At 34.0% G+C, this 23916-nt stretch overlaps 5 protein-coding genes, 1 non-coding gene and 1 pseudogene across 7 annotated transcripts in view; 5 read left to right on the forward strand and 2 right to left on the reverse strand.

The window, feature by feature from the left end:
- LOC104751867 lies at window positions 520-2354 on the forward strand (annotated as a pseudogene).
- LOC104751866 (putative FBD-associated F-box protein At5g53635) lies at window positions 2451-4139 on the forward strand. Its single transcript, XM_019238271.1, has 3 exons — window positions 2451-3403; window positions 3486-3632; window positions 3740-4139. The coding sequence occupies exons 1-3, from the start codon at window positions 2510-2512 to the stop codon at window positions 4034-4036; spliced, it is 1338 nt and encodes a 445-aa protein (XP_019093816.1). The 5' UTR covers window positions 2451-2509; the 3' UTR covers window positions 4037-4139.
- On the forward strand, window positions 5879-7523 carry LOC104751868. Of its 2 annotated transcripts, none has more exons than XM_019237595.1 (5): window positions 5879-6114; window positions 6228-6304; window positions 6477-6600; window positions 6694-6984; window positions 7088-7523. In XM_019237595.1, the coding sequence occupies exons 1-5, from the start codon at window positions 5992-5994 to the stop codon at window positions 7355-7357; spliced, it is 885 nt and encodes a 294-aa protein (XP_019093140.1). In that variant the 5' UTR covers window positions 5879-5991; the 3' UTR covers window positions 7358-7523. The 2 variants fall into 2 exon arrangements, with proteins under 2 accessions (XP_019093140.1, XP_019093139.1); XM_019237594.1 differs by having other exon boundaries at window positions 6685-6984; window positions 7088-7519.
- TRNAR-ACG lies at window positions 7672-7744 on the reverse strand. The gene has a single exon. It is a non-coding gene; the product is annotated as a tRNA-Arg (tRNA).
- On the forward strand, window positions 13194-14500 carry LOC104751870 (ras-related protein RABH1d). The gene is made up of 4 exons (XM_010473917.1): window positions 13194-13324; window positions 13566-13636; window positions 13711-13911; window positions 14019-14500. The coding sequence occupies exons 1-4, from the start codon at window positions 13208-13210 to the stop codon at window positions 14251-14253; spliced, it is 624 nt and encodes a 207-aa protein (XP_010472219.1). The 5' UTR covers window positions 13194-13207; the 3' UTR covers window positions 14254-14500.
- LOC104753934 (UDP-glycosyltransferase 84A1-like) lies at window positions 14916-16160 on the reverse strand. The gene has a single exon (XM_010476112.1). It carries the CDS (start codon window positions 16158-16160, stop codon window positions 14916-14918), a length of 1245 nt encoding a protein of 414 aa, XP_010474414.1.
- LOC104751872 (calmodulin-binding transcription activator 3) overlaps window positions 22221-23916 on the forward strand; it is a gene marked incomplete in the record, with an annotated part of 5531 nt that continues 3835 nt past the window's right edge. The window contains 4 exon segments of the mRNA XM_010473918.2: window positions 22221-22566; window positions 23239-23358; window positions 23446-23561; window positions 23723-23811. Coding sequence (XP_010472220.1) covers window positions 22527-22566; window positions 23239-23358; window positions 23446-23561; window positions 23723-23811 — 365 coding nt within the window.

Raw genomic sequence — 23916 nt, forward strand, 5'->3', positions numbered from 1 at the left:
GGGGGGGGGGGGGGGGAATTTGTATAGGACAGAGGCGGAGAGAAGGTGGGAGGAGTTGGTGGGTGCGAAGTTATGAAAATGAAATATAAAAAATAAAAAAAAAGTTATAATTTCATAAGTAAATTAGCCACCAAACCCTTTATGAATCTTGCAAACCAGAGTTAGAAAAGCTAGTCGCCGGCGGCTGATGATGTCACCGGGAAGATCAAATATATTTTCGTTTGTTTTTTTAATACACTATAAAGATAATTTCAATATTTATTTATTTATAAAATTATACTATTATAACAAATGTATTAAAAATATATAATTCTTAAGTAAATTAGTCAATTGAAGCCAAAAATAATAACATTTTAATAATTATTTTTTGTGTTTGTTGATACCTTGGAAAAAAAAATATTTCTCGAACAAAATTAAAAGACAATCAATAACAGAGAAAGAAATCCCCCATAACGTATATCGGTTTGTTCAACTAATGAAACCGGTGGGAATATAAATTTATCTCAGCATTTCCGGTTTAGTTCGATTTAATATATTTTTCCGGTTACCGTTTTCGTTTTAGAATCAGAAAAATTAGAGTAATGGAGGAGCATTATGTCTCAACCGCCGCTAACGAGGTTCGTTTGCCGGCCATTTACTCATCGGTTTTGATTATGTTCCTGTTCTGATTTTATCTATTTTTGTTCAGCCGTCTGATGGAACCGGCAACGTACTTGGTGGCGGTCAAAACACGGCCAACGAGGAAGCTGAATCGCTTAATGAGACGAAGTAACAAATTTCTATATTTTGTTGAAATTTATTGGATTGGGAAGAAGCATTTTTTTTTACTGGTTAAAAAGTCTGTTTTTGTCTGATTAAGTGTGATTTTTCTGATTAGAAATGGTTTCAAGTCTCTCTCTCTCTTTCAATGTTTCTTACAGGAAAAACTCTTCAGGGCACAAGCTTAAAGAAGAAGTGACTTGTAAAGATGATTCAAATTACAAGACAGGACTCCACCATTACCATCAAGATCAGGTTCATCTTCTTAACCATTACTCCAGTTGAAAACCCTTTAGATTTATACACTTCGAGATTATCTCTATATAAGATTCACCAGTGCAATTTAGATATGAGCTTTAACACATTATGTTGTGTGTGGTTTGATGTGTAGCGGAGGATGAGTTTGACATCCATTGTGGCGGTGGAGTCTCCTACTTCATCTAGTGACGCTCCCATTAGGAGAACCATTGATCTTGGCCATGGAAGCGACCTCATATACATTCAAAGGTTTCTTCCCTTTCAACAATCTTGGACTTTCTTTGATTATCTCGACAACCATATTCCTTGGACCAGGCCCACCATTCGTGTCTTCGGTCGATCTTGCCTTCAGGTTTTCCCCACTTCACATGGATCCTGCCTTGCTTAATGGTATCTGTGTATAGTTTGTGTGTTTGTGGCCTTCTAATCCATATGCATTTGCCACCTGTAGCCGAGAGATACTTGTTATGTTGCAAGTAGCGGATTGACTGCGCTGGTGTACAGTGGATATCAACCTAATGCTTATTCGTGGGATGAGTTCCCACCTCTCAAGGAGATTCTGGATGCTGTAAGATTGAAACCCCCTGTGTTTATGTCCCTGTGTGTTCTTAGTGGTTGTTTGAAACTAAAACGTTTCTCTTTTGTTTTGTCAGATTTACAAAGCGCTTCCTGGTAGCAGATTCAACAGCTTGCTGTTCAATAGGTAGCGACTATGTTTCTTGGCATGCAGATGATGAAAAGATTTATGGTCCAACTCCTGAAATTGCTTCAGTCTCGTTTGGATGCGAACGTGATTTTGTCTTGAAGAAAAAGAAACATGAAGAATCTTCACGAGGTAAAGAATGGGAACTTTTGAGTCAGGACATCAAACAGAGTGTTTTCCTGCAAAACCAGGATCAGACATTTGTTTTTGTTTGTTTGTGTGTGAACCTGAAGTGAATACAACAGGGGAAGGTGGACCGGCATTGAAGAGGTTAAAGAAAAGCAGCAGAGAGAATCATCAACAAAGTTTGACATTGAAGCATGGATCGTTGCTAGTGATGAGGGGATACACTCAAAGGGACTGGATTCATTCTGTGCCAAAGCGTGCAAAGGCAGAGGGTACTCGTATCAACCTCACCTTCAGGCTTGTTTTGTAATCCGAGGCCATCATCATAGACAAAGAAGGTGGGCTTGGTTTTTTTTATGATCTCCATTGACATTGACTAGGCTTCTCTTATTAATTAATGTATAAAACACTAATCGGTGTAGACATTTTCAAGAAGCTTTACTAAACCGAAATGTTTTGGATTAAACCATTGGTTCGGGTTGGACAAAACATAGTTGCTCTTCTTTGACTCCTATGATCTCTCCGCGGCCCTATTATAAAAGGTTTCAATTCCAATCTTTTTAATTGGACGACTTTGATTAGGGTTAGGTTAAGTTAAGTCGAATTTTTTTGGATGAATTGTTTGTTTCTCTGAAACTTGTGTTATACAGAAGAACAAAGGATATGAAGGAAGATAGAATAAGCCAATTACCAGATGATTTGATCTGTCAGATACTTTCTCATCTTCCCACTAAGGATGCTGTTAGGACAAGTGTGTTGTCCACCAGATGGACAAATCTCTGGCTTTGGCTTCCTCGTTTGAAATTGTCATTTGTGGGAATCGGAAAATACTATGCCTTGAGTTTGGCTAACAGGTTTTTCGATTCCAATAGGGTTTCATGCATAGACAAGCTAAAGTTAACTTTTCCCGATGTATATTCAGACATAGTAGACGGTGCCTCTTATCTTACGTCATGGATTGATGCTGCAGTTAAGCGTAGGATCCAACATCTAGATGTTAAGTGCCATGTATATAATATATATCGTTTTGAGATCCCCTTGAGCCTTTATATGTGTGAAACACTGGTATCCTTGAAACTTGATAAGGCGGCATGGGATAATGCTGAGTTTGTTTCCTTTCCTTGTTTGAAGACTATGCATTTACACAACAATTTTTTTCCTAATGAAGCCGCTTTCGAGGCACTTGTCTCATGTTGTCCTGTCTTAGAAGAGTTAGAGATTACCGGATTTGAAGTTCTTCCAAACGTACATAAGGTGCAATCTCAGTCACTGAAGAGGCTCACTATCAGACGAATAACGACTAGAGAGTTTTATTATTATGTTCCTGAACTTGTCATTGATGCTCCTCTACTATGTGGTTTGGGATTCTTTGATGCAATAGCAAATATCATTATAACAAACATTCTGGAGTCCATTGCCAAGTTAGATGTTATTCTCAGCTTTGGTTTGAAGGGTTCTGACGGAGAAAGCGTTTCATCCAAGAGAAGTAACATCCGCAGTTTTCTGTCCAAGATCTCGAGGGTCATGGATATGACGATATCTTCAGACACTTTAAAGGTATATATATATGAATTGGGCATGCACATTTAATATAATGATGAAAAGTTTCTAACCCACTATACGTTATGTCTGGTTACAGGTCATTCATCAGTACTCCAAATTAGAACCGCTGCCTCAATTTGGTTACATATCACGCCTGTGCCTCGATAATCTCCATGCATCCGAAGTGAAATGGTTGACAACAACATTTCTTGAGAGCTGCCCGAATCTGAAATCTCTCGTCTTGGTGATTAATTTTTTTTTGTTGAACCCTATGATATTTTTCTCATGTCTATGAAGTTAGTTTCTGCTATATATCATTTGACTATGTTTTCTCCTTTCCTTTTTCCTCAGGCACCATGGGATTATGAAAGTGATCTGCGCTCTGAGGAGATAAATCAGATCAGTTTTTCATCTGTGCCCAAGTGTTTGCTATCATCTTTAGAATCTGTTGATTTAAAATTCTCATTCCTAGCCGAAGGATATGCTTTAGCATTTCAGCTAGGGAAGTACTTCCTAGAGAATTCGGTAGTCCTCAAGAAGTTCAATTTGCATTTGTTATATCATCCAAGAAGAGATGACATCTTCGAGAAATTCCTCAGATTCCCTAGAGGCTCTACCGAATGTGAGGTCGTCGTCGAGTCTTACTAGCGTTGTTATGTTTCCTCATTGGTTTCTGAATTTCATATGACCTTAGTTTAAACCTTTACGGATTCGTCAATCCCATCTGGCTAGACCCATTTTCTCATGCATGTTTGGCTCCCTGTCTCCCTCATTCTGTGTAGGAAACTATTTTTGTGAAGATTCAATCTAATTGCTCACGTGAATTTACATAGTTCACGGTTTGATTTTAACCGCTTCGTCTAGAGAGTACTCAAAGAGTAACATAGCATAGACGCATGATACACGAAAAAGTCTAGTGATCGAGCAGAGTGTTAAGTTAAGAACAAAACTAGTTAACTTAAAGCTATAATCCTATGTACAAATATATAAATCAAATGGGGAAGATACCAACAGTGCAGATGAAGAAAGGGTGTGGAATAGCTTTGTTTGAGTCTCTGCTAGTTTATACTTTTTTTTCTTTTTTTCTTATGGCTTTGTTGTTAGATAGTCTTTCTTTGGCTCTTTTGTAATGACTTTTTTATGTTATAAGTTTCACGAATTGACAGAAAAAAAAAAAAAAAAAAAAAAGGATACCAACAAAATGATTGACGACAAACTTTTAACATAATAACATCATCTAAGACAAAACTTTTAACATGATATCAAAGATACCGGAATATTTAGAAAGTTAAGAGACATTCATTTTTTTCTAATACATGTCATCATTGCGAAATCTCAAAAACCAAGACATAAGTTAATAGCAAGATAACAAGAGAATGGCATAATTAACAGTCGTAAATGATATCAGACCTTATTACAGCTTATGTTCTTCATGTCACAAGGTTAAGCACCACCTGCACAATTTTGCACACATATATATATATATATATATATATATATACTTGAGTATTACTGATTTTGAGAATGGTTAAAAGTTAAAATTATTGGCAATGAGATTCACCTAATTGGCTCCAAACTTCGTAAAAGAAGTATCTGGCTTATGAAAGGTTCAAGCTGATAGGTTGAGCATATCCCTGCAGTTTTTAAAAATGGAGATCATTCCCTCGATTAATATGAAGGAGAAATTATCAGTAATTAAGTTTCATACCTATTGAATGAGCATATGCCAAGTCACAGACGGAACATTCTCCAGAATCTGATACATGGTAGATACAGCAACAGAGTCTAACTGCTTCACAACAGTTCCTCGAGTTGGCCTATGCGGGTATACAGAGAAATCCCCCTTTCCTCACTGATGTTAAACAAAACCAACCACGAAACCTCCTATAGTGATACAATGATACCTCTCAAATAGAATGAACCTAGTGATTAAAATATCTTGATAGTGATTTTTTTTTTTGTATTGTATTGTACTTAATTTATTTAGGAGATTTAAAAAAAAATTATTTGAGTTTAAAATGTCATATATATATATATATTTTTTTATGTTTTAGTTTTAAGTAAATTTTGTATATTATATAAAAAAGATTCGTTGCTGCAAAAAAAAACATTAATTAAAACCGAATTGATAGTTTTATTTTATATTTATACTATTACTAATCTATTGCAGTTCATAAAATAATGTAAACATCTCGAGAAGAGAATTATGAATTAATCACGTACACATTAAGTTTTTCAAGTTTCACAATCTCAAAATCATCTTAGAAATTTCCAAATTAATTTTGTTGTTCGTGTGATATGATTTTGTAACAACAAAAAAAAATGTTTGGTATTTTGGATAGCTTTGATTTGAATATTGATGATGTAAAACTCTGTTTTAAAAGTAATCTAAAGATAGACGTTACAACGAAAAAAAAAACAAAAGCAACGTCCACTAAAAATTTTAAAATTAAAATTATTTGACAGAGCATAAAGCGAATAAGAAAAAGAAAAAAAAAAAAAAACCTTTTCTCACTCCCAAACGATATTTTCAGTTTTTTTTTAGAATTGTGAAACCTTTTTTTTTTGTTTTTGATCAAAAGAGTGGAATCAGAGAGAGAGTTATGGAGGAGGAGAGGAGCAACGTCACGGCTTTAAGCGATCCGCATCATTCCACCGCCGATCTTCTTTCTTGGTCTGAGATCCGCCGTCCCGATTATTCCACCGCCGCTAACCGCTCTAACCAGGTTTGTTTTTCCGGCGATAACTCATCGTTTCCGTATGATTCCGTTTCGGTTATGTTCCGACGAGTGCGATTTCGTTCTGATTTATCCTAAGTTGTGTGTTTTTTTGTTTACAGCCGTCTGATGGAATGAGCGAGGTGCTTGGTGGCGGCGGTCAGATCACCAACTCGGAATCCGAATCGCTTAATAAGAAGTAATCGATTTCATCTCTTTTTCATTGAGAATTTTGGTTTCTATGTCTCTCTTCTCGATTTTGATGAATCTATCAGATTTGCATGATTTAGGGTTTTTGGTTTGATTAGATGATGAAATTAGGGTTTCCGAATGTGAAATTTTAAATTTTGAAAAAATGGTTTGCTGTTTAGTGTTTCGTATAGGAAGAACTGTTCTGGGCATAAGCTGAAAGAGATGACTGGTAGTGACATATTCTCTGATAATGGTAAAGATGATCCAATTCACCAAACAAGAATCCATTACCATCAGGATCAGGTATTATTATTATTTGTCTCATCCTCCTCCTTTGTACTCTAAGGATTCAGTTTGATGGAAAAAATGGGAATAATGGTTTTGTAGCAAAGTCAGATATCTTTCAGCGGTGAAGAGAATGTGACTCCTAAGCAACCCGCTACTTTAAACGAGGCTGCAAAGCAAAAGGAGCTGAGCAGGACCGTTGAAACGGAAGCGGATTCAAAGAGCAAGAAGAAGCAGATTTCCAACACCAAGTGTAAAGCTATGAGAGGTCATGATATCTTTGCATCTCCTGAAATCCAACCTCGCCACTTGTTAGCTGTGACACAATCAGAAGTTAAAGGAATTAAGAACACGGAGGAATCCGCACCGAGGAGCTCTCGTGGATCTGTCAAAGTCTCTACCGTAAGTAGTGTCCTTGATGATTCCTTTGTACGTACTGTGATGATATTAGTTAGGATGGCTTGAAAAACTGACCTGATTCATATTTTTTTTTATTTGTTAACAGGGGCAAAGCGGCAACAGAATGTTTAGTGAAGAACATGTTGTGAAGTCATCAAGGAAGATACATAACCAGAAGTTTCAAGAACTGACAAGCAATGGTATCTTCAAATCTGACAAAATCCCTCCTGGTTATTCTGAGAAGATGCAAAGCTCAGCTAAGAAACGGGAAATGAGCGGCCACAATATATTTGCAGACGGGAAGTCGGAATATCGGGATTACTATGGTGGCGCGAGGAGACCTCCCGGTGGTGAGAGCAGCATTTCGTTGGTCTAAAATGAAACCTCCGAGACTCTTAATAATATGTTCATGTTTAGGATTTAGTATTCTACTTTTCTACCTTAACTCTCTACCACAAGTCGTTTGTGTGCGTGTGGTCTTTTGTGTATGCGCTTTATTATTCATAATAGATAACTTCAACGCGCACTTGTGTGTTCTGTTCTCTTTCTTTTCCTTAAAATTATTGATTGGGAGAAGACGAGAGAGAGACTACATAAATTATTTACACTTTACAGGATGATTCGTGAAGTCTGTATACGACGTCGTTTGGAGACGAGAAAGAATAGTATTAAAAAATGTCAACAACCGAACGACTCCACTGGGGATCGAACACAGAGTCTCTGGTTTCGTAGACCAGCGCCTTATCCATTGGGCCATGGAGTCATTTTTGGTTAGTAGATCAGCTTAAATAAAAGAATAGCTGTAATGAGTGAATGAAGACCAAACAAGCATTTGCTTTAGGAACAGATGTTTATAATAAATATTATGGGCATCATTTTGAGAAATAGTCCTTGTTCGTTCGACGTCGATAAGAGTTAAATAAGAACCCAACTTCATAGACTGAGTTATGAAGATGAACCAATATCACATATATATAGAGACGTACTTATTAATCCAAATTTGATTAACAAACCTTTAAGAGTTGTTGTGAAAAAGCTACATTTTATACACTTTGAAGGTTTTTTTTTTTATATAAGAATGCTATTCAATTAGATTTACCTTTCGTATGATATTGCAAATTTGTAACAAAGTATTATTTTGGTACAGTGAGAGCCAACGTTGATTAATTGACGAGTTTAAAATAATTAAGAACCATGGAATCCATCAATTCATATACCTCCGCCTCGTAGGTCTAGTTATCTCCGTCGTCTCCGGCACTGACATAAAAAATTAATCGGAAATGAGTGCCATGCATCAGCTGCGATACACCGGAAACAACAATTTGTAGCTTGAGTTTTGAGTTGTTCTTGACAATGGCGAACTTGGCGATGAGATCAATGGAAGGATCCTTGATGTCTTCAATGGGAAACCAACCACCTACCATATATAATTATATATATATATATATATACAAATTAAGGATTCTTTATCTATATATATATATATATATATATATGTATATATAGTTATATACAAAGGATTCAATTAAACAAGACAATAAATTTTAACTAAACAAAATTTGACTCAAACCCACTAAACAAAAGAAAAATTCGGTTATCATTTGTTTGTCTTTTTAATTTGAAAAATAAACAAAAAGTGAATTGAATTTTTTTATATAAAATACCTTAGGAGTTAGAACAATTGTGATTCACAGTTTCCAGATAGACTATATGGGAATATACTTGTGAACATGTGTTTTATAGGTGAACTAATCCATGCACATGCTTAAGTTTTAATTTATATTTTGTTATGGAAATATACAGTAATGAAGCTAGTAACAAACTATATCTTTTAAAACTATATATATTTACAAAAAAAAAGATTATTTTAATTATACTTGTCAAAATTATATTATTTTTTTCATTATATAAGGATTTAAAAGAAAACATATAGTTTTTACATTATGAAATCAAGATGCTCGAAAATGACTATACAATGTTAAGTAGTATCCCCGTTACACAGAGATGATGTACAAACAATGTTAAGTAAAATTCCAAGTTTTGTTTTGTTTAAAGAATATAAATTTTTACCTACCATTCCAATGCATATATTACCTCATAGCATCTAAAACATTACTACTTTCTAATAAGCCTTAGGAGCTAATTAATTAAAAACAAACTGAGTAGTTGTGAATTTATTTACTAGTGTGTTGTTAATGGTCAGAATATCATCAACTTGTCTTTTTTCTTAAAAAGAAGTAACTGTGAAAAAACGAGAGAGAAGAATTTATGATTCTCATATAAATTAGTAAGGTTGAAAATCATATAACCTATACAATGAAAAATGTTCAAATCAATTAATATATATATATATATCACTGAACATATATATATATATATATATGTATATGTTCCGTTGCCTATTTATACATCCATTTTTCTTACAGTAAGATCAAATCAAATCAAAGAAAGAAAAAAAAAAGCAAAAAAAAAGGACTAAGCATATCCTAAGTCCCCGTTGCCTGTTTTTAAAAAAGGACTTGTCTTTTTCTTGGTTTTCTCTTCTTATCATCAAAAGTGTGAGTAGTTTCGTGTACGACGAGAAAGATCTTGAAAGTGACGAAAGCGTTGAAATTCTTTACCAAAGGTGGATGAGCAGTCCTGTGGATGAGTGAATACTTAGTTCCAAAGAATCTCAATCAAACGAGGGATGATTGGTTCAAATTTTCAAAAGCAATGCACACTACGTGGTCAAGAGAAATAAGGAACGGAAGCCGTACAAACTCGAGTTCAACGAGTTTGCCACTATGACGCATGGTGAGTTTATGAATTCCCATACTTGTCTTCTTCACTCGGTGAGTTACAACAAAAACCACGACCCTAAGCCTTTCATGTACGAGAACATGCCTCAAGTCCCGGAATCTTGGGATTGGAGGCAACATGGCGCCGTAACAAATGTGAAGGATCTGAAAAAGTGTGGTAAGACTTTTATATTAGTGATGTATTCTGTTTTTAGTTACTCTGTGTTCAAATGTGCAAGGCTATATCACACTATTTCTAACCGCTGTTGAAAATTTAATTGATGTTATTCTTGCTTTTTCCCAAGTGTTTACGTTCAATGAGTTGCATATTTGATTTACCAACAATCAGTGTGGTGCTTAGGTTCATATAGGCTTTCGACGAATAAAAAAAAAATGGCATTTGTTATTAAAAAAAAGTTAAAAATGATATATACATACTAGATGGTTACCGATGCAATACTTAGATGATTTGTATTTTTAATTGTTTATATATTTATATTATTTTATGACTATGATAAAATCATCTATATATATAAATTATTTGATAATTTGATATATTGAATATAGTTTTACATTAAATTCTATATAAATATAAATTATAGGTGTGATTGTTTATATATATATGACAGGAAATTAGTCATTTTTTTGCTCTTTGAAATGTTAAATAGATATTAACAAAAAAATAAGCAAAACATATGTAAAATATAAACAAAACATAAGTAAAATATTTTTATGTATGTGATTTTAAAACACATAAAATAGACTCTCATATATCATACCATCTATTTTTTATTGTCACATTAGCATTTTGTTAGTTCATTAAAAATATCCTTTCGTATAAAATTTTAATACAAGTTTTCAACTTTCATGTGGTTTTTCATTTTACTTTTAAATATTTAATACATTATATATTACTCTATTGATACAAATAAAAGATTAAGAAATATGAAATAGGAAGAGTAAACGGAAAGATGAGGAAGAATAAACGGAGAAGGGTTTGGGAGATACAGAGAAGAAGTCGAGTTAGGGTTTGTTGAGCGGCTGAACTAGGTATTCTGTTTCTATATTAAAAATGAGACTCTCGCGCGCAACTCCCTTGTTAATTTGCTATGCTACTTCGCAAAATACTCGCAACCCTTCACAAAAAATAACAATAAAATTCCTAAATGTTAAAAATTTGGCTCATGGATTCGACTTATTAACAAAACATGTTCATTTCACTTTAAGAAGTTTTGCGAGAGAAATACGAGAATATCGCTAGGGTCCTCGCAATTCAATCGCAAATTAATAAGACTGATATGTTACGGTTTTGACTCACTTTGACCCCGTTTATTTGATAGTTTTGTAGTTGTTTGAGTCCTTTTCAGGTTATAATAAGAGGCTAGGAAGCTAAAAGCAAGGATTGGAACAACAGGAGCAATGGGAGCAGAAAGGAGTTGAATTGGAGCAGAAAAACTGATTTTAGACCCAGGAGCACATGCTCCCGATTTCCGAGCACATGCTCCCAACTCTACGGTTTCATGACGACACGTGGCAAGCATCTAGGCGCCGATTCCCTACCTAATTCCCCTTATTTTAGGCGATCCTTTGTGAGAGAAAGAGGGAGGAGATCGTTTTTTAATAGGGAGATTTGAATTTGGATTCTTTCCTTATTTTTCTCTACTTGTATGCTATTTAACCTAGGGTTTTTAGGAGAGAAAATATACTTTTTCTTTTGTTTTTGAGCGACGTTTTTGTGAGAGGGAGAAGAGCGGCTACCTTGTGAAGCATTCTCTGAACCCTTTTTATTTGTATGTCATTGAATTTCCCATCTTTTGCTATGATTCATTTCTCTATGTCTGAGTAGTTTTCTTTGCTAGATTAGGGGTTTCAAAAGGGGTTTCATGGGTTAGCAACATAACACAAATAGGGCTTTATATAATCGATTGTCTTCACTATTGTTAGACTTAATGCTTAGGTTGATTTGATCACCCAATCTATGATTCTAGGTTTATCTATTCATCAAAAGTGTAATAGGTTGCTAGAAAAGACATTAGTGGGCAAATTATCCTAGACCTGCGAAAGTTGATGTGTAGGTGATTTGTGAACTTATCATTCCTGTTCTTTAATGCTTGTCTGCGATTCTGGGCTCAAACGACAGTTTAGGGTTTATGGACCGCCGAGCATGTGCTCCGGATGTCTGAGCACGTGCTCCGCGTTTCCGCACAGAATCGATCAGATAGAGTTATTGATACCACGACAGTGGATCAGTTTATATTTATGTTTGAGTTCTAGACTGGTACTTAATCTATGCCCTGAATAGTTGTTTAGTTGCTATCTCTGAAATTCCCGAGAATTACCCCTGATCTAGTGTTTTGCTTATTGCCTTTTTATACCGTTTTAATCGCGTTACTGTTACCAAACAAACCCAACTTTGAATTGTCTTAGCTTGAAATTGAACCAATAGAACCATAGAGTAAAACTTGGTCTTCGTGGGATTCGACCCCTAAGTACTACTTCTTTGTTGTGCACTTGCAGTAGGAAAATAAGGTTTAAAACTCTGTGTATCAAAGACATATCTTTTGGATTGAGTTCTCTAAGACCATCTTTAGTGGAGAACAGGTAAATGTTGCTCAGAAAACTAAAAAAAAAAAATTATTATACATATTTATTCTTTATTTATTTAGTAATATATCTACCACTAAGTAAATGACACATGTCATTTTACTCTGAGAAACGTTTCTTCCAGTTCTCCACCAAGCATCGTTCCTCCCTGTTTTCTCTTCTCTTTCTTCCTTTTGTTATTTTTTTAATAATAGCAATTGCACGAACAATCCCCACTAATGATGCTCTAAAGTGCCTATTTGTAACAGATATATAATGGAAAAGCTATTGTGTAAAAACATAGTGTATATACTATATAACTATATATATATATATAATGTCATTTGGCCGACCACAAAAAAATTTAAGTAATGTCACTTGTTATGAAGGACAATGTTTGTTTGTCCTGTCTCGTTCAACCCAATCCAAAATTTTCATATTGTTAGTTTTAGATTTTTATAGATATATCCATCCAATAGTTCTCCAATTTCCTTAGAAATAAATAAAGGTGACATTTGCTTTTGCATTTTATACAAAAGAAAGAGTTCACGTAAGTCTTTTATGGTATATAACAAGGCTCATACCATGATGTGGTATTGGCTTACACTAGGAGGTTCATTTGAGGGGGAGACCCGAGAGGCTTTTTACTGATCTGTTCTTTTGGTGTCAACGGACATAAATTAATAGAGAAAGGGCTAAAATGTACTTTTCAGAATCCGTCCTAGTCGTCGTCGTGCTTGGCTGTTTCTTCACTTTCCAAAAATAGACTCTCCTTCTTCTCTCTATCGAATACTTTTAAAACATCTCTGAAAATTTTGAGAGCCTGATTCCAACTTTTTTTCGGTTTTAATAAAAGAAGAAGAATGGCGTCGGTGTCACCATTGGCGAAATATAAATTGGTGTTCTTAGGAGATCAATCTGTTGGAAAAACCAGCATCATCACTCGTTTCATGTATGATAAGTTCGACACAACCTACCAGGTACATCACGGTCATTGAGATCCTCTTGTTCTGTCATTTTTTTTTTTTTTTTGTTATTTGATTTGAGTCTTTATCCACACTGTCTCTCATCTATCACGATTCATCAATGAAAAATATAAAGAAATCGTAATTATAACCTTCCCATTTGTGAATCACGTAAATATAGGATTACGATCAGTACACATTAATTGATCGTGGTTGATACAATACTGAATGTAAAATTTCATTGTTACATTGGCAGGCTACTATTGGAATTGATTTCTTATCGAAAACAATGTACCTTGAAGATCGAACTGTTCGTCTACAGCTATGGTAACAAAATTCTTAAAAAGTTCGGTCGTTGCGCAACGTAAAAGCTAATATTAATGTTAAAAAATTATGTGTAGGGATACTGCAGGACAAGAAAGATTCAGGAGTTTGATACCAAGTTACATTAGAGATTCTTCTGTTGCTGTAGTTGTTTATGATGTAGCTAATAGACTCTCATTTCTCAACACATCCAAGTGGATCGAAGAAGTTCGTAATGAAAGAGCTGGTGATGTTATCATTGTTCTTGTTGGTAACAAGACAGATCTTGTTGAAAAAAGGTAAAACATTATATAAGCCAACATTACCACTTCTCTGTTTTCATTTGAACATGTGTTTTGTAATTGTTCTTTTCTTCTTATATATTTCTCTTTGGGAAATTGGTTAGGCAAGTCTCGATTGAAGAAGGAGATAGCAAAGGTCGTGAATATGGAGTTATCTTCATTGAGACGAGCGCCAAAGCGGGGTTCAATATTAAGCCTTTGTTTCGAAAAATCGCTGCCGCGTTACCGGGAATGGAATCATATTCAAACACTAAAACTGATGATATGGTTGATGTAAACCTGAAACCTACTTCGAATTCATCCCAAGGCGATCAGCAAGGAGGAGGTTGTTCCTGTTGATGATCAGAAGAAACATAACTAAGAGATATATCTTTGATTTGATGATCAAGAAGAACCTTATATCGTCAGGTTTAGATCACAGATTGGTTCCATCAAATATCATTGTGATCTGTCCAAATTGCTATATTTGGCCTGTTAGTTGTGAAATGTTAGTTTCCAGTTCCACTGTCAACACATATATGTTTTATGTGAATTCTGAGTTGTTTTTACAATGACTCTCTCTACATGTCAGTGTATTTTTACTTGACAATTGTTGAAGCTTTTTAACGGTGTCCATAGTTTTAAGCTCAAAATTCAAATATAGTCCGTATGTCTCTCATCCATATAGCTTTTGGTGCAATGTGCAAAATGATATTCAAAATCAAATGTTTTTTTGCTTGCATGGAGAAAGCTGGATTTGATCTAAGGTTTTTATTGTTTGATTGTTACGTGAAGAATCTTTGCAGTTTTCTAGGGTATATGATCAAATTTAAACAATTCATGAAATTTAACATATCAAAATGACAATCTTTATGAAACTGGAAGAGTATAAATTTTAATTTTTCTTATATTATTGTTCTTAAAAACATTATAATTTTATTCATAGTAATAAGCATTTTAAATAGATTATACCATATTAATTAAACCTCCACCTACATATTAATAATATGTAGGGATTACTTTCAACTCCCTCTATACTTTAATGCATGCATGTTGGGTTTTTCTTGCGAATTAAGTACATTAACCTCTGAAAATCCCACACCTAACTTCTCCATAAACTCCCATAAATTCTTATCTGATGATCCTCCAGGAGCCACTGCGGCTTCTGTCTTCCCCTTCCATTTCAAAGCATTTTTCCGCAACTCCTCCGCTTTATCCCCAACTGTCGCTTCCAAAAGCTTCTCTGTCACTTCCTCCCTAAGCACAACCCTATCGTCCATCGCTCCACGACCAAGCCTAACTCCCATCTTGAAAACGTCAACGAGATAAACTGCGTTGGTGACTTGATCTCCCCATTGGGGTAAACAAACCACTGGAACTCCAAAAGACAAAGCCTCCATTGTCGAATTCCATCCACAATGAGTGACGAAGCACATTACTGATAGATGAGCCAAGACTTGCTCTTGTGAACACCAATCCACAATCTTTCCTTTACATCTACTAGTCGCCTCTAGTAGTTCTTGAGGCAATTCATTAGTCTTGAGATTTAGTGCTTGCATGGGAGGTCTAATCACCCACAAGAACGATAAACCCGATTTTAAAACTCCGTGAGCGATCTCTTCCATTTGTTCTTGGTTGAAGTATGCAACCGTCCCGAAAGAAATGTAGACAACGGATGATTTTGGTCTTGAGTCTAACCAGTCGAGGCATTGATTCGAAGGTTTGCACATGTCAGCACTTACATCAGAGGTCACCGCCTTAGCAAAAATGGAAAGCGGTCCAATAGTTTTGATTGGACATAAAGTAGACATGTAGTGGATCACTTCTTGTTCTAGGGCATCAAAGGAGTTGATTAGAACACAGAAGGGCTTCCTCAAATTCTTGAATTGTCCAAGAAGCGCTTGTCGCAATCCGGCAAATTGAGAAGAAGGATGGAGAAAGTTAGGGATTTCGTCGTGTTTCAAGAGAGGAACGCAAGGGAGCTTAACATCAAGCCAAGGTTCTGTTTCTGTCGGAAAAGAAACAGCGCCATTTTGGTAATGGTAATAAGCAGAGAAGCAAACGCAAGACTGGACCCAGAGAAGTGCACACGGAATGTTGAACTCTTCCGCCACATCGCAGACCCATGGAATGAAGGGATGATTGATCAGACATGAGATGGGCTCGTTCTTGTCCTTGTATCTTCTCACGAGTTTAGACACGTCACGTTTTCCGATATTCTCTAGATGTGACATGTATAAAGGTACACCACCTCTTTCATAAGACATGCCATCTAACGAAATGCCAATATAGCTATACCAAGAAATGTATTAATGCGTGATGACATGCAAACCTGATTCATAACGAAAAGGGGTTCACGAAACTCGGATCAAAGTATCAAACTATATAACCTGACCTGACCTAATATAGGTATTTTATAATAAAAACATGAAATTAACAAGGTAAACTATATATATTGTTATGCACAGATTATGGAAGAAGAGGGTAAGGAACCAAAATGAAATAAAATAAAAGGTAAATAAATAAAAAACGAAAAAAAAGAAAAAGAAAAAAAAGATAGTAGTGATGTTGTTGCTCTTTTACTTATTATCCCCTAGTCGCGCTTGAGATACTTAAGAATTGATTCATTTTTAGAATTATATATGTGTCAATCTCAACAATCGAATGATAATTAAACAACTTAATGCATCAAAACATAACATTAGACCAGTCGTCTCTTCATTTTTATTCTTCGTTAGTAACAAAACAATTCAGCATTTTATGGAGACTATATTGAACCTATATACACCGCATTTGATTATTAGCAAAGCTGAGGTATATATCCAAGAGATTAGACTTATTCCAACGACCACTCAAATATTAGACTCATAATTGCAGATAATAATAATAATAATAATATGTTTATAACTCTCTAGAGTGGTCAAATTAAAGAGAGTTTATTTCCTAGGGAATACGTATCATTTTTTTTCTTCTAAGAGATTGTTTTTCCGTTACTTGATTTTTCATGCGCATGAACATGATAACAGAGAGGTGGTGGTTAGGTATTTCTCGTTGGGCTTTAGATTTGATATTTTTTTCGTTTTTTCTTTTTCTTCCCGCCGTTGCATGCATGTTGGAGTCTTGGAGATCTAGCTAATGAATACTCTAAGTCTTAACAGATGGAGCCGAATCCCATTAAAACTCAAATCTGTCTTTCGCAAACTAAAACCCCTAAAAAAACGAACATCAAACCCATATATAAATAACAAATACCAACAAGAGTCTCACCGAAAACTTAATATACGTTTTTTTTTCTTCTTTCAGAATATTCGTTTACATCGAGTTCTTGTGTCGTTAATGAAGCACTCAAGTTGGATACAGATTGGATGGTTAGTAGTGCTTAGATTCAAATATAATCGTTTATATGTGTCTCCTCGATCGTACGCATGATCAGCAAACATCCTAACTGTATCTATCTTATCTGTGTAAGGACGTTGGTCCATATTATAATAGGATCGAGGATATACGTTAACGACCTTTCTTTGTATGAGTCTTATCGGCACTAATTTAGCCATTCTGGATCCATTTGAGCTTCTTGATGAACAGTGCAAAATTGTTTATATTCAAATGTTTCGAATGATTACATAACTTGCAAGAAAGATGGGTTTATATATATATATATATATATATATATATATATATATATATATTCTATTTTATCTTTTTTTTTTACACAAATAATATATATATATTGATTTAAACATAGTCATTACAAAGAGTTTGAACTAGCCATGATGGCTTTAATACAGAATCAGCATAATAATTTTTGTCAATACAACCATATTTAGCTAGAGAATGTGCAACACTGTTACATTCTCTCTTTGTGAAGGTGAAAGATACTTGTCTTAGTTTTGAAGCCCATAGCTGTATGTCTTCCAAGAGATTAGTCAATGAAGCATTTGAATGTTGGCCATTAACTAGTTTTATTAAAACATTACAATCTCCTTCAAAAATGATTGATTGATATCCTCTGATCCAAGCATGCTGAATTGCCACTAACAGTCCCTTTGTTTCAGCTTCTAAGGCAGAACTTGCATTGTTCAGTCTAGAGGCGCCCCACGCCAATGATTCACCATGATGGTCTCTGAAGAGCCAACCACAAGTGGTTTCATATGTTTGGTTATTAAACCCATCAAAATTGCACTTTATTGACGGATGTATTGGAGGTCGCCAAGAGCCGTTTTGTACACTTGGTGTGGTATGCTGTCTTGATATCGATGTTTGCAGAGTACTGATCTATTCTTTAGTTTCAGATTTTGCAAGTAAAACTGTTTTTGTTACACTCTCCCGGTAATTGTTAAATACAAGATTATTCCTTGCTTTCCAAACACGCCAAAGTAGAGTGAAAGGTAAAAGTGAGTCAAAGGTATTTGCGGTAATCTCAGTGTGGTGATTTTTGTTTCTTTTTTCTACTAAACTAGAAATATCATTGAGATGAATAATCAGGTTTTACATTTTATATAGAATCTAAATGGGGAATTGAATCCACCTAAATAATAAGTCGGAATAAACCATCCAATTAGGCCGCACTAAAATGTTACATTTTGTAACATTTCAACTCATACTGTACTTGGTCCACGAATTTAGTTGTGTTCTGATTGACACCTCGAAATCTAAGTTAAGTAGTTTTAGTTATCTTCAGCAATAATCAATTTGAAATTAGAAGATCGAGTAACTGAATTTGGAAAAAAAGATAAGAATTTTTGAGAATTATCCCACTGTACCTTTAAACACAAAAAAAAAACTCTATTCATCTATCATTTTCAAAAATACGATTTATTAAATTAAAAAATTTATAAAACTTTATAAGGTTTATAAGGTAGTTCTTCCGAGATTCGTTCCAAATATTTCAAGGTTTTTAAAATATATTTATAAGATGTTTATAAAATATATATAATTTTACATACATATAAAAATAATTTATATATATTTTTATGAGGTTGCACACATATTTAAATAAATATCACATTTTAAATGTTATTTTTAATAAAATTTAAGTGAGGAGCATTTTGAAAAGTGTTTTTGGAAAAATGTATTTTTGAAACTTCCCAAATAAAAAAAAAAGGAAATTGCATTAGACTCTTTTTCTCGGTCTTACGAGTGTAAAACATGAGATAACACCTTTAAAATTATAAATTTATGCTTATCTTTTTTTTTTGGTGACTATTTATGCTTATCTCTCTATAAACAATACATAATTGTAACTATAACTATTTATAGATCATGTAGTAATTTAAATTATTATTTATTAACTAAAATAAATTTGTGCTTTGAAAGAAATTTAAATTGAACTCTAATTTTAACTATTAATATTAGAAATACAGTGAAGAAATATTTTTTTTCTAATTAAATAAAATTATAAATGGATATGGTATTCTTAATTGGGTAGATATTTGTACTTTCTATTCATAAAAGTTTTTAGTACATATAAGAATAACTTCTTGTTTTTTTTTGGTCAACAAAATATAATAACTTACTATTATTTTTTAAAATAAATATCTAATTTTCTTAAATATTTTACCTTAGTAGGAGAAATTTGCTAATTTTAATAATTTAGCATAACTTCATTGGATAAGGTTGAAAATGAAAAATTGCATAGATTTCTTTTATTTTATATACATGTACAAACTCATCATGACTAAAACATCTCTTTTCATATCTTTCTTCAGTCGAAAACTTAATAAAGTGTTCTTAATTCTTATAATATATGGGTCATCCGGCAGAACTAAATCAAATAAGCTTCTTTACAAACGAATGTGGCTTCTGCAAGAAAAAAATTTATCCAAAGCTTGATGACATTTACATGTACAAGTATGTTTTTCATTATTCTTCTAAGCATTTGATTCTCTTGTTTTATCGTAATGTATCTAATTTTATTTTTCCCTCGTCGTCAAAACAGTGACACTCCCTTCTGTACGGAAGAATGTCGAGAAAAACAGCAGGAGGCTGACAAAGAGAAAACAAAATTGGAGAAGATGAAGTGAACAAGAGAGATGAAACTTGAAAAAAGCAGATTCATGTCGATGGGATTTAACAAAATTAGGAATCATGACAGTAGTTTTCTTATATATTTAATAGTCAATATTTCCATTTTTAAAAGTCAAACCTCATCATATATTATTTATATTTTAAGATAAGATATGGTGAAAACTTCTTGACATATGTACCAAAATTTTCTATGGTAAAAAATCTAATAAAGCAGATATTCTATTCTTTTTAGATAGATCAGTCGATAGAATAGAATCCGAGGATTTGCTTGGATTTGTCAAATGATTATGCAAAATCTTTTGATTATTCGTAGATTCCTTTCTGATTTTTTTTGTTTTTGTCTTTTTTTTTTTCATATGCATGGACCTCTAGTTTGGAAAAATCTGGATTTTTTACATAATAGTATGATGGCATATGTTGTTCAGGATTATGGAATCAGGTTTCCTTTTTGTTTAACATTGATACCAAAAAAAAACGTTTCCTCTTTGTTAATTGTAAGTTGATCTTAGTTATTGAAAATAATTGGTTCAAACTCTTGACTGGACTGGGACGCCAGCTGACCCGACTTTGCCACACCATGTGGAGCGAGTAAAAAACTTAATTATCATCACGACTTCATAGAGTTAATGAATAAACCTTTGCACGCTCTTCGTATGCGGCTCGAGTAACGTACTGGTCGAAAGCATGGCTAGTAAGCAACTCACCTGCTCGCATTAACTGCGACACAATTGGTTAGTCAATGTATTTAATATTTAGTTAGAACGAGTTAAGATGAAATGAAAACTCATATCACCCGGCCCGGACCTTGAATTATGCCTTCTCCCCTTCACCTGACATGTGCATGGTCTTCGACAAGGCTGGTGATAGACATGTGCAACAAGTGCATTTGCACTGGGACTATAACAAAATTATATGTATTTTAAGACAAAAAAAAAAATTTTCAAAAAAATTTTATATGTAATTAAGACCCATTTTTAAAAAATGAACTAGGACTTTAACCATTTTTGCAGATTCTTACACCGGCCGTGGTCTTCGACCTCCCAATATCATAATTTCGGACATTCCTTATCTTAGGTTTGGGCTAGCATGTACGATGCTAAAAATTTAGAGAATCTTTTAGTGTTACGTGTATATGGGTTTGACTTTATAGTGGTCCAAATCAATGAGTATCACTTTCGACTTGGTAACGCAACCATGTTAATGCGTGCAAGCGGCTCTAAAGAATGACTAATTAGACGATCCAATACGCCTCCAACCTACTAACCGAATTTTGATCAGGATTCGGGTCAAGTAAGTATTCCAACTCTCAAGGAAATTAGACGTACCCTTGATATGATGGGACTTCATATCCTGATGAATTTAAGTTCATTCACTTGAGAATTTTGAATTCAATATCTGTTTGTTCGCGCGTGGAAAGGAAAAGAAAATATCAAAATGTTGCATCACAAACCTCTAAGAAGCTAGACAAAACATGAAAAAAAACTTTGTAGACCATGAACTAACAATGACTTTTGAAAGTCCCTACAACTAGCTAATGTACATACATACCCTTCGAGCTATATTGCCTTCAACCCAACTGATATCAAGATTAATTTGTCGGCCAATTTCTAGCTAAGATAAGCAAATTATTAAACAAGATTTCTATCCATGAGAAAAAGAGTCATCATTTTCATGCTCATGCTCTAAAAAATTCGTTTCTAACATAAGCTCTTCATGGTTTTCTTTACAAACATAAAAGTTTTATTTTACCTCGAAGACACTATCTCATTTACATTTTGACCACTTTTACGATCACATCTTCACAAAATACCCCAACTTTTATTTTTAAGCCAGTACTGTACAACAGTCGTCTGTTTTACTAATTGAACTATCAGGATTACCACATGTTTGTTAGTTTGTTGTTGGAGAAAAAAAACTCTCTCTAGTGACTTTAGACATACGAACGACGAAATCTTTTCTCTCTATAACATATATATATATATATATTCTCTCACTCAGAAATTTCACAAGTATTCTAAATTTCAAGATTTCTTTTTCGAAGCAAACTAATCATAAAATTAGATACTTGTAGTAACAAAAGATGCTTTACCAAGAGAAAACCGAATCTAATTCAACCAAATAGAATCAGAAAAGTAAATTATAAACCAGAAGAATATATATTGTCAACACGTGATAAAATAGTACAAAGAGAACCCCCAAAAAAAAATCTGATTATTAAAAAAATGATTGATTAAATAAATAAGATTATTAAAAAAAAAATGAAAAAGGCAGAGTCGCGGAACTTGCGTCAGAAGAATTTTGACTAGAAAGAAAGAAATAAATTCAACTAAGACGGCCATTTCTCTCATCGTACGGATTCATTCCTATCGTCTCTCCTCTCACTACTCAGATGCTTCCTTCTTCACTTTTTACCCTTTTTGATTTCTTGATTTTTGGTCTTTGATTCGTACCTCTGCTTCTGTTTCCACCAACAAGAAGAAGAAGAAGAAGTAGAAGAAGAAGAAGAAAGCTTTAACCTTTACTCTAAAAGTTTCACCTTTTATATATATATATATTTATTTCCATGTCTGCTTTGAGGCTCTGAGATCGAAGAAACGAATCAATCTATGGCGGAAGCAAGACGATTTAGCCCTGTTAGTGAATTAGGTGAAGTGAAATGTTTTCTTCTTTTTATCTAGTTGGGATATTTTTTGGGGTTTTGGCTGGGTCATATCTTTATCTGTTGTTTTTTTTTTTTCTTTTTCTTTTTCGATCTATTTGGTGTTGATGTTGGTATCACTCATAGTCATCAAAGTTTCAATCTTTATGTGTGGAATCTATTCAAAATAGCTTCTTTTTTTTTATTTATTTATCCATTATTGGTCTTGAGTGATGATGATTTGTTCTTGTGGAAGCATATTTTGTCTGAATATTCTGATTTGGTCTTTAAGTTCATCACTTACTAGTCTGGTTATAATACTTATCCAAGTTGAATAACTAATCTAATCTATAGTATCATGTTTAGGTCTTGATCATCATTTAAGTGGTTTTACTTTTACTTGTTTACTCTTTTATTCTCTATAATTTATGACTTGTATAGGCTGAAAATATCAGTGTGCTGTGTGTTTGGTTTATACTGTAATTAGCTGCTTCTTAATAGGGAGTTGACTTTCTTTTTTTTTGGCTACTAGATCTGCAGCTACTTACTAAATGCAGTATAGAGTCTCTTAAAGCTTTGTTGATCAATTTATGTCTTAAAAGCTTTCTTCTTGGATGATATCTTCTTAGTTGTACTAGTCGTTTTGTGTGTCTTCTGATTGCAATACTTTTTGTCCACAGATGTTGGCCAAATACTCTCTGAAGCACGTCACCGATGGCTTCGTCCACCTGAAATATGTGAAATTTTACAGAATTACCAAAGGTTTCAGATTTCTACCGAGCCACCTACTACACCATCAAGTAAGTTTTCTTTCCATCCTGCTCGTGTAGGATGAAACTCAGGAGTTTGAAGACTGATGTTCTTGTTAAATTCTGTCTGATTCTCAGGTGGGTCTGTTTTTATGTTTGATCGAAAGGTGCTCAGATACTTCAGGAAAGATGGGCATAATTGGAGGAAGAAGAAAGATGGAAAGACAGTGAAAGAAGCTCACGAGAGGTTGAAGGTAGTAAATAAGACATATTTCTTTTTTACTAAGTAGTTCTTTGAGAAGTATGGTCAAAAGAGAAGCACTTTGTGATTCTCTGATCCGAAATGATATAAATATCATCAAGATGTTGGTTGGTGCTTATTAGTGATGTCTCTAGCTCATGAATATCCGTGCAGGCGGGAAGCGTTGATGTTCTACATTGTTACTATGCCCATGGACAAGACAATGAAAACTTTCAAAGACGCAGTTATTGGTTGCTTCAAGAGTAAGCTTATTATAGCATTATAACTTTTATGTCATTTGCTTGTGTTCTTAAACTATTGTGATAGATTCCCTCTCTCTCTCTCATTTTTTTTTTTTTTTTTTTTTT

Source organism: Camelina sativa, chromosome 16, assembly GCF_000633955.1.
Source record: "Camelina sativa cultivar DH55 chromosome 16, Cs, whole genome shotgun sequence".
NCBI classification, from domain to species: domain Eukaryota; kingdom Viridiplantae; phylum Streptophyta; class Magnoliopsida; order Brassicales; family Brassicaceae; genus Camelina; species Camelina sativa.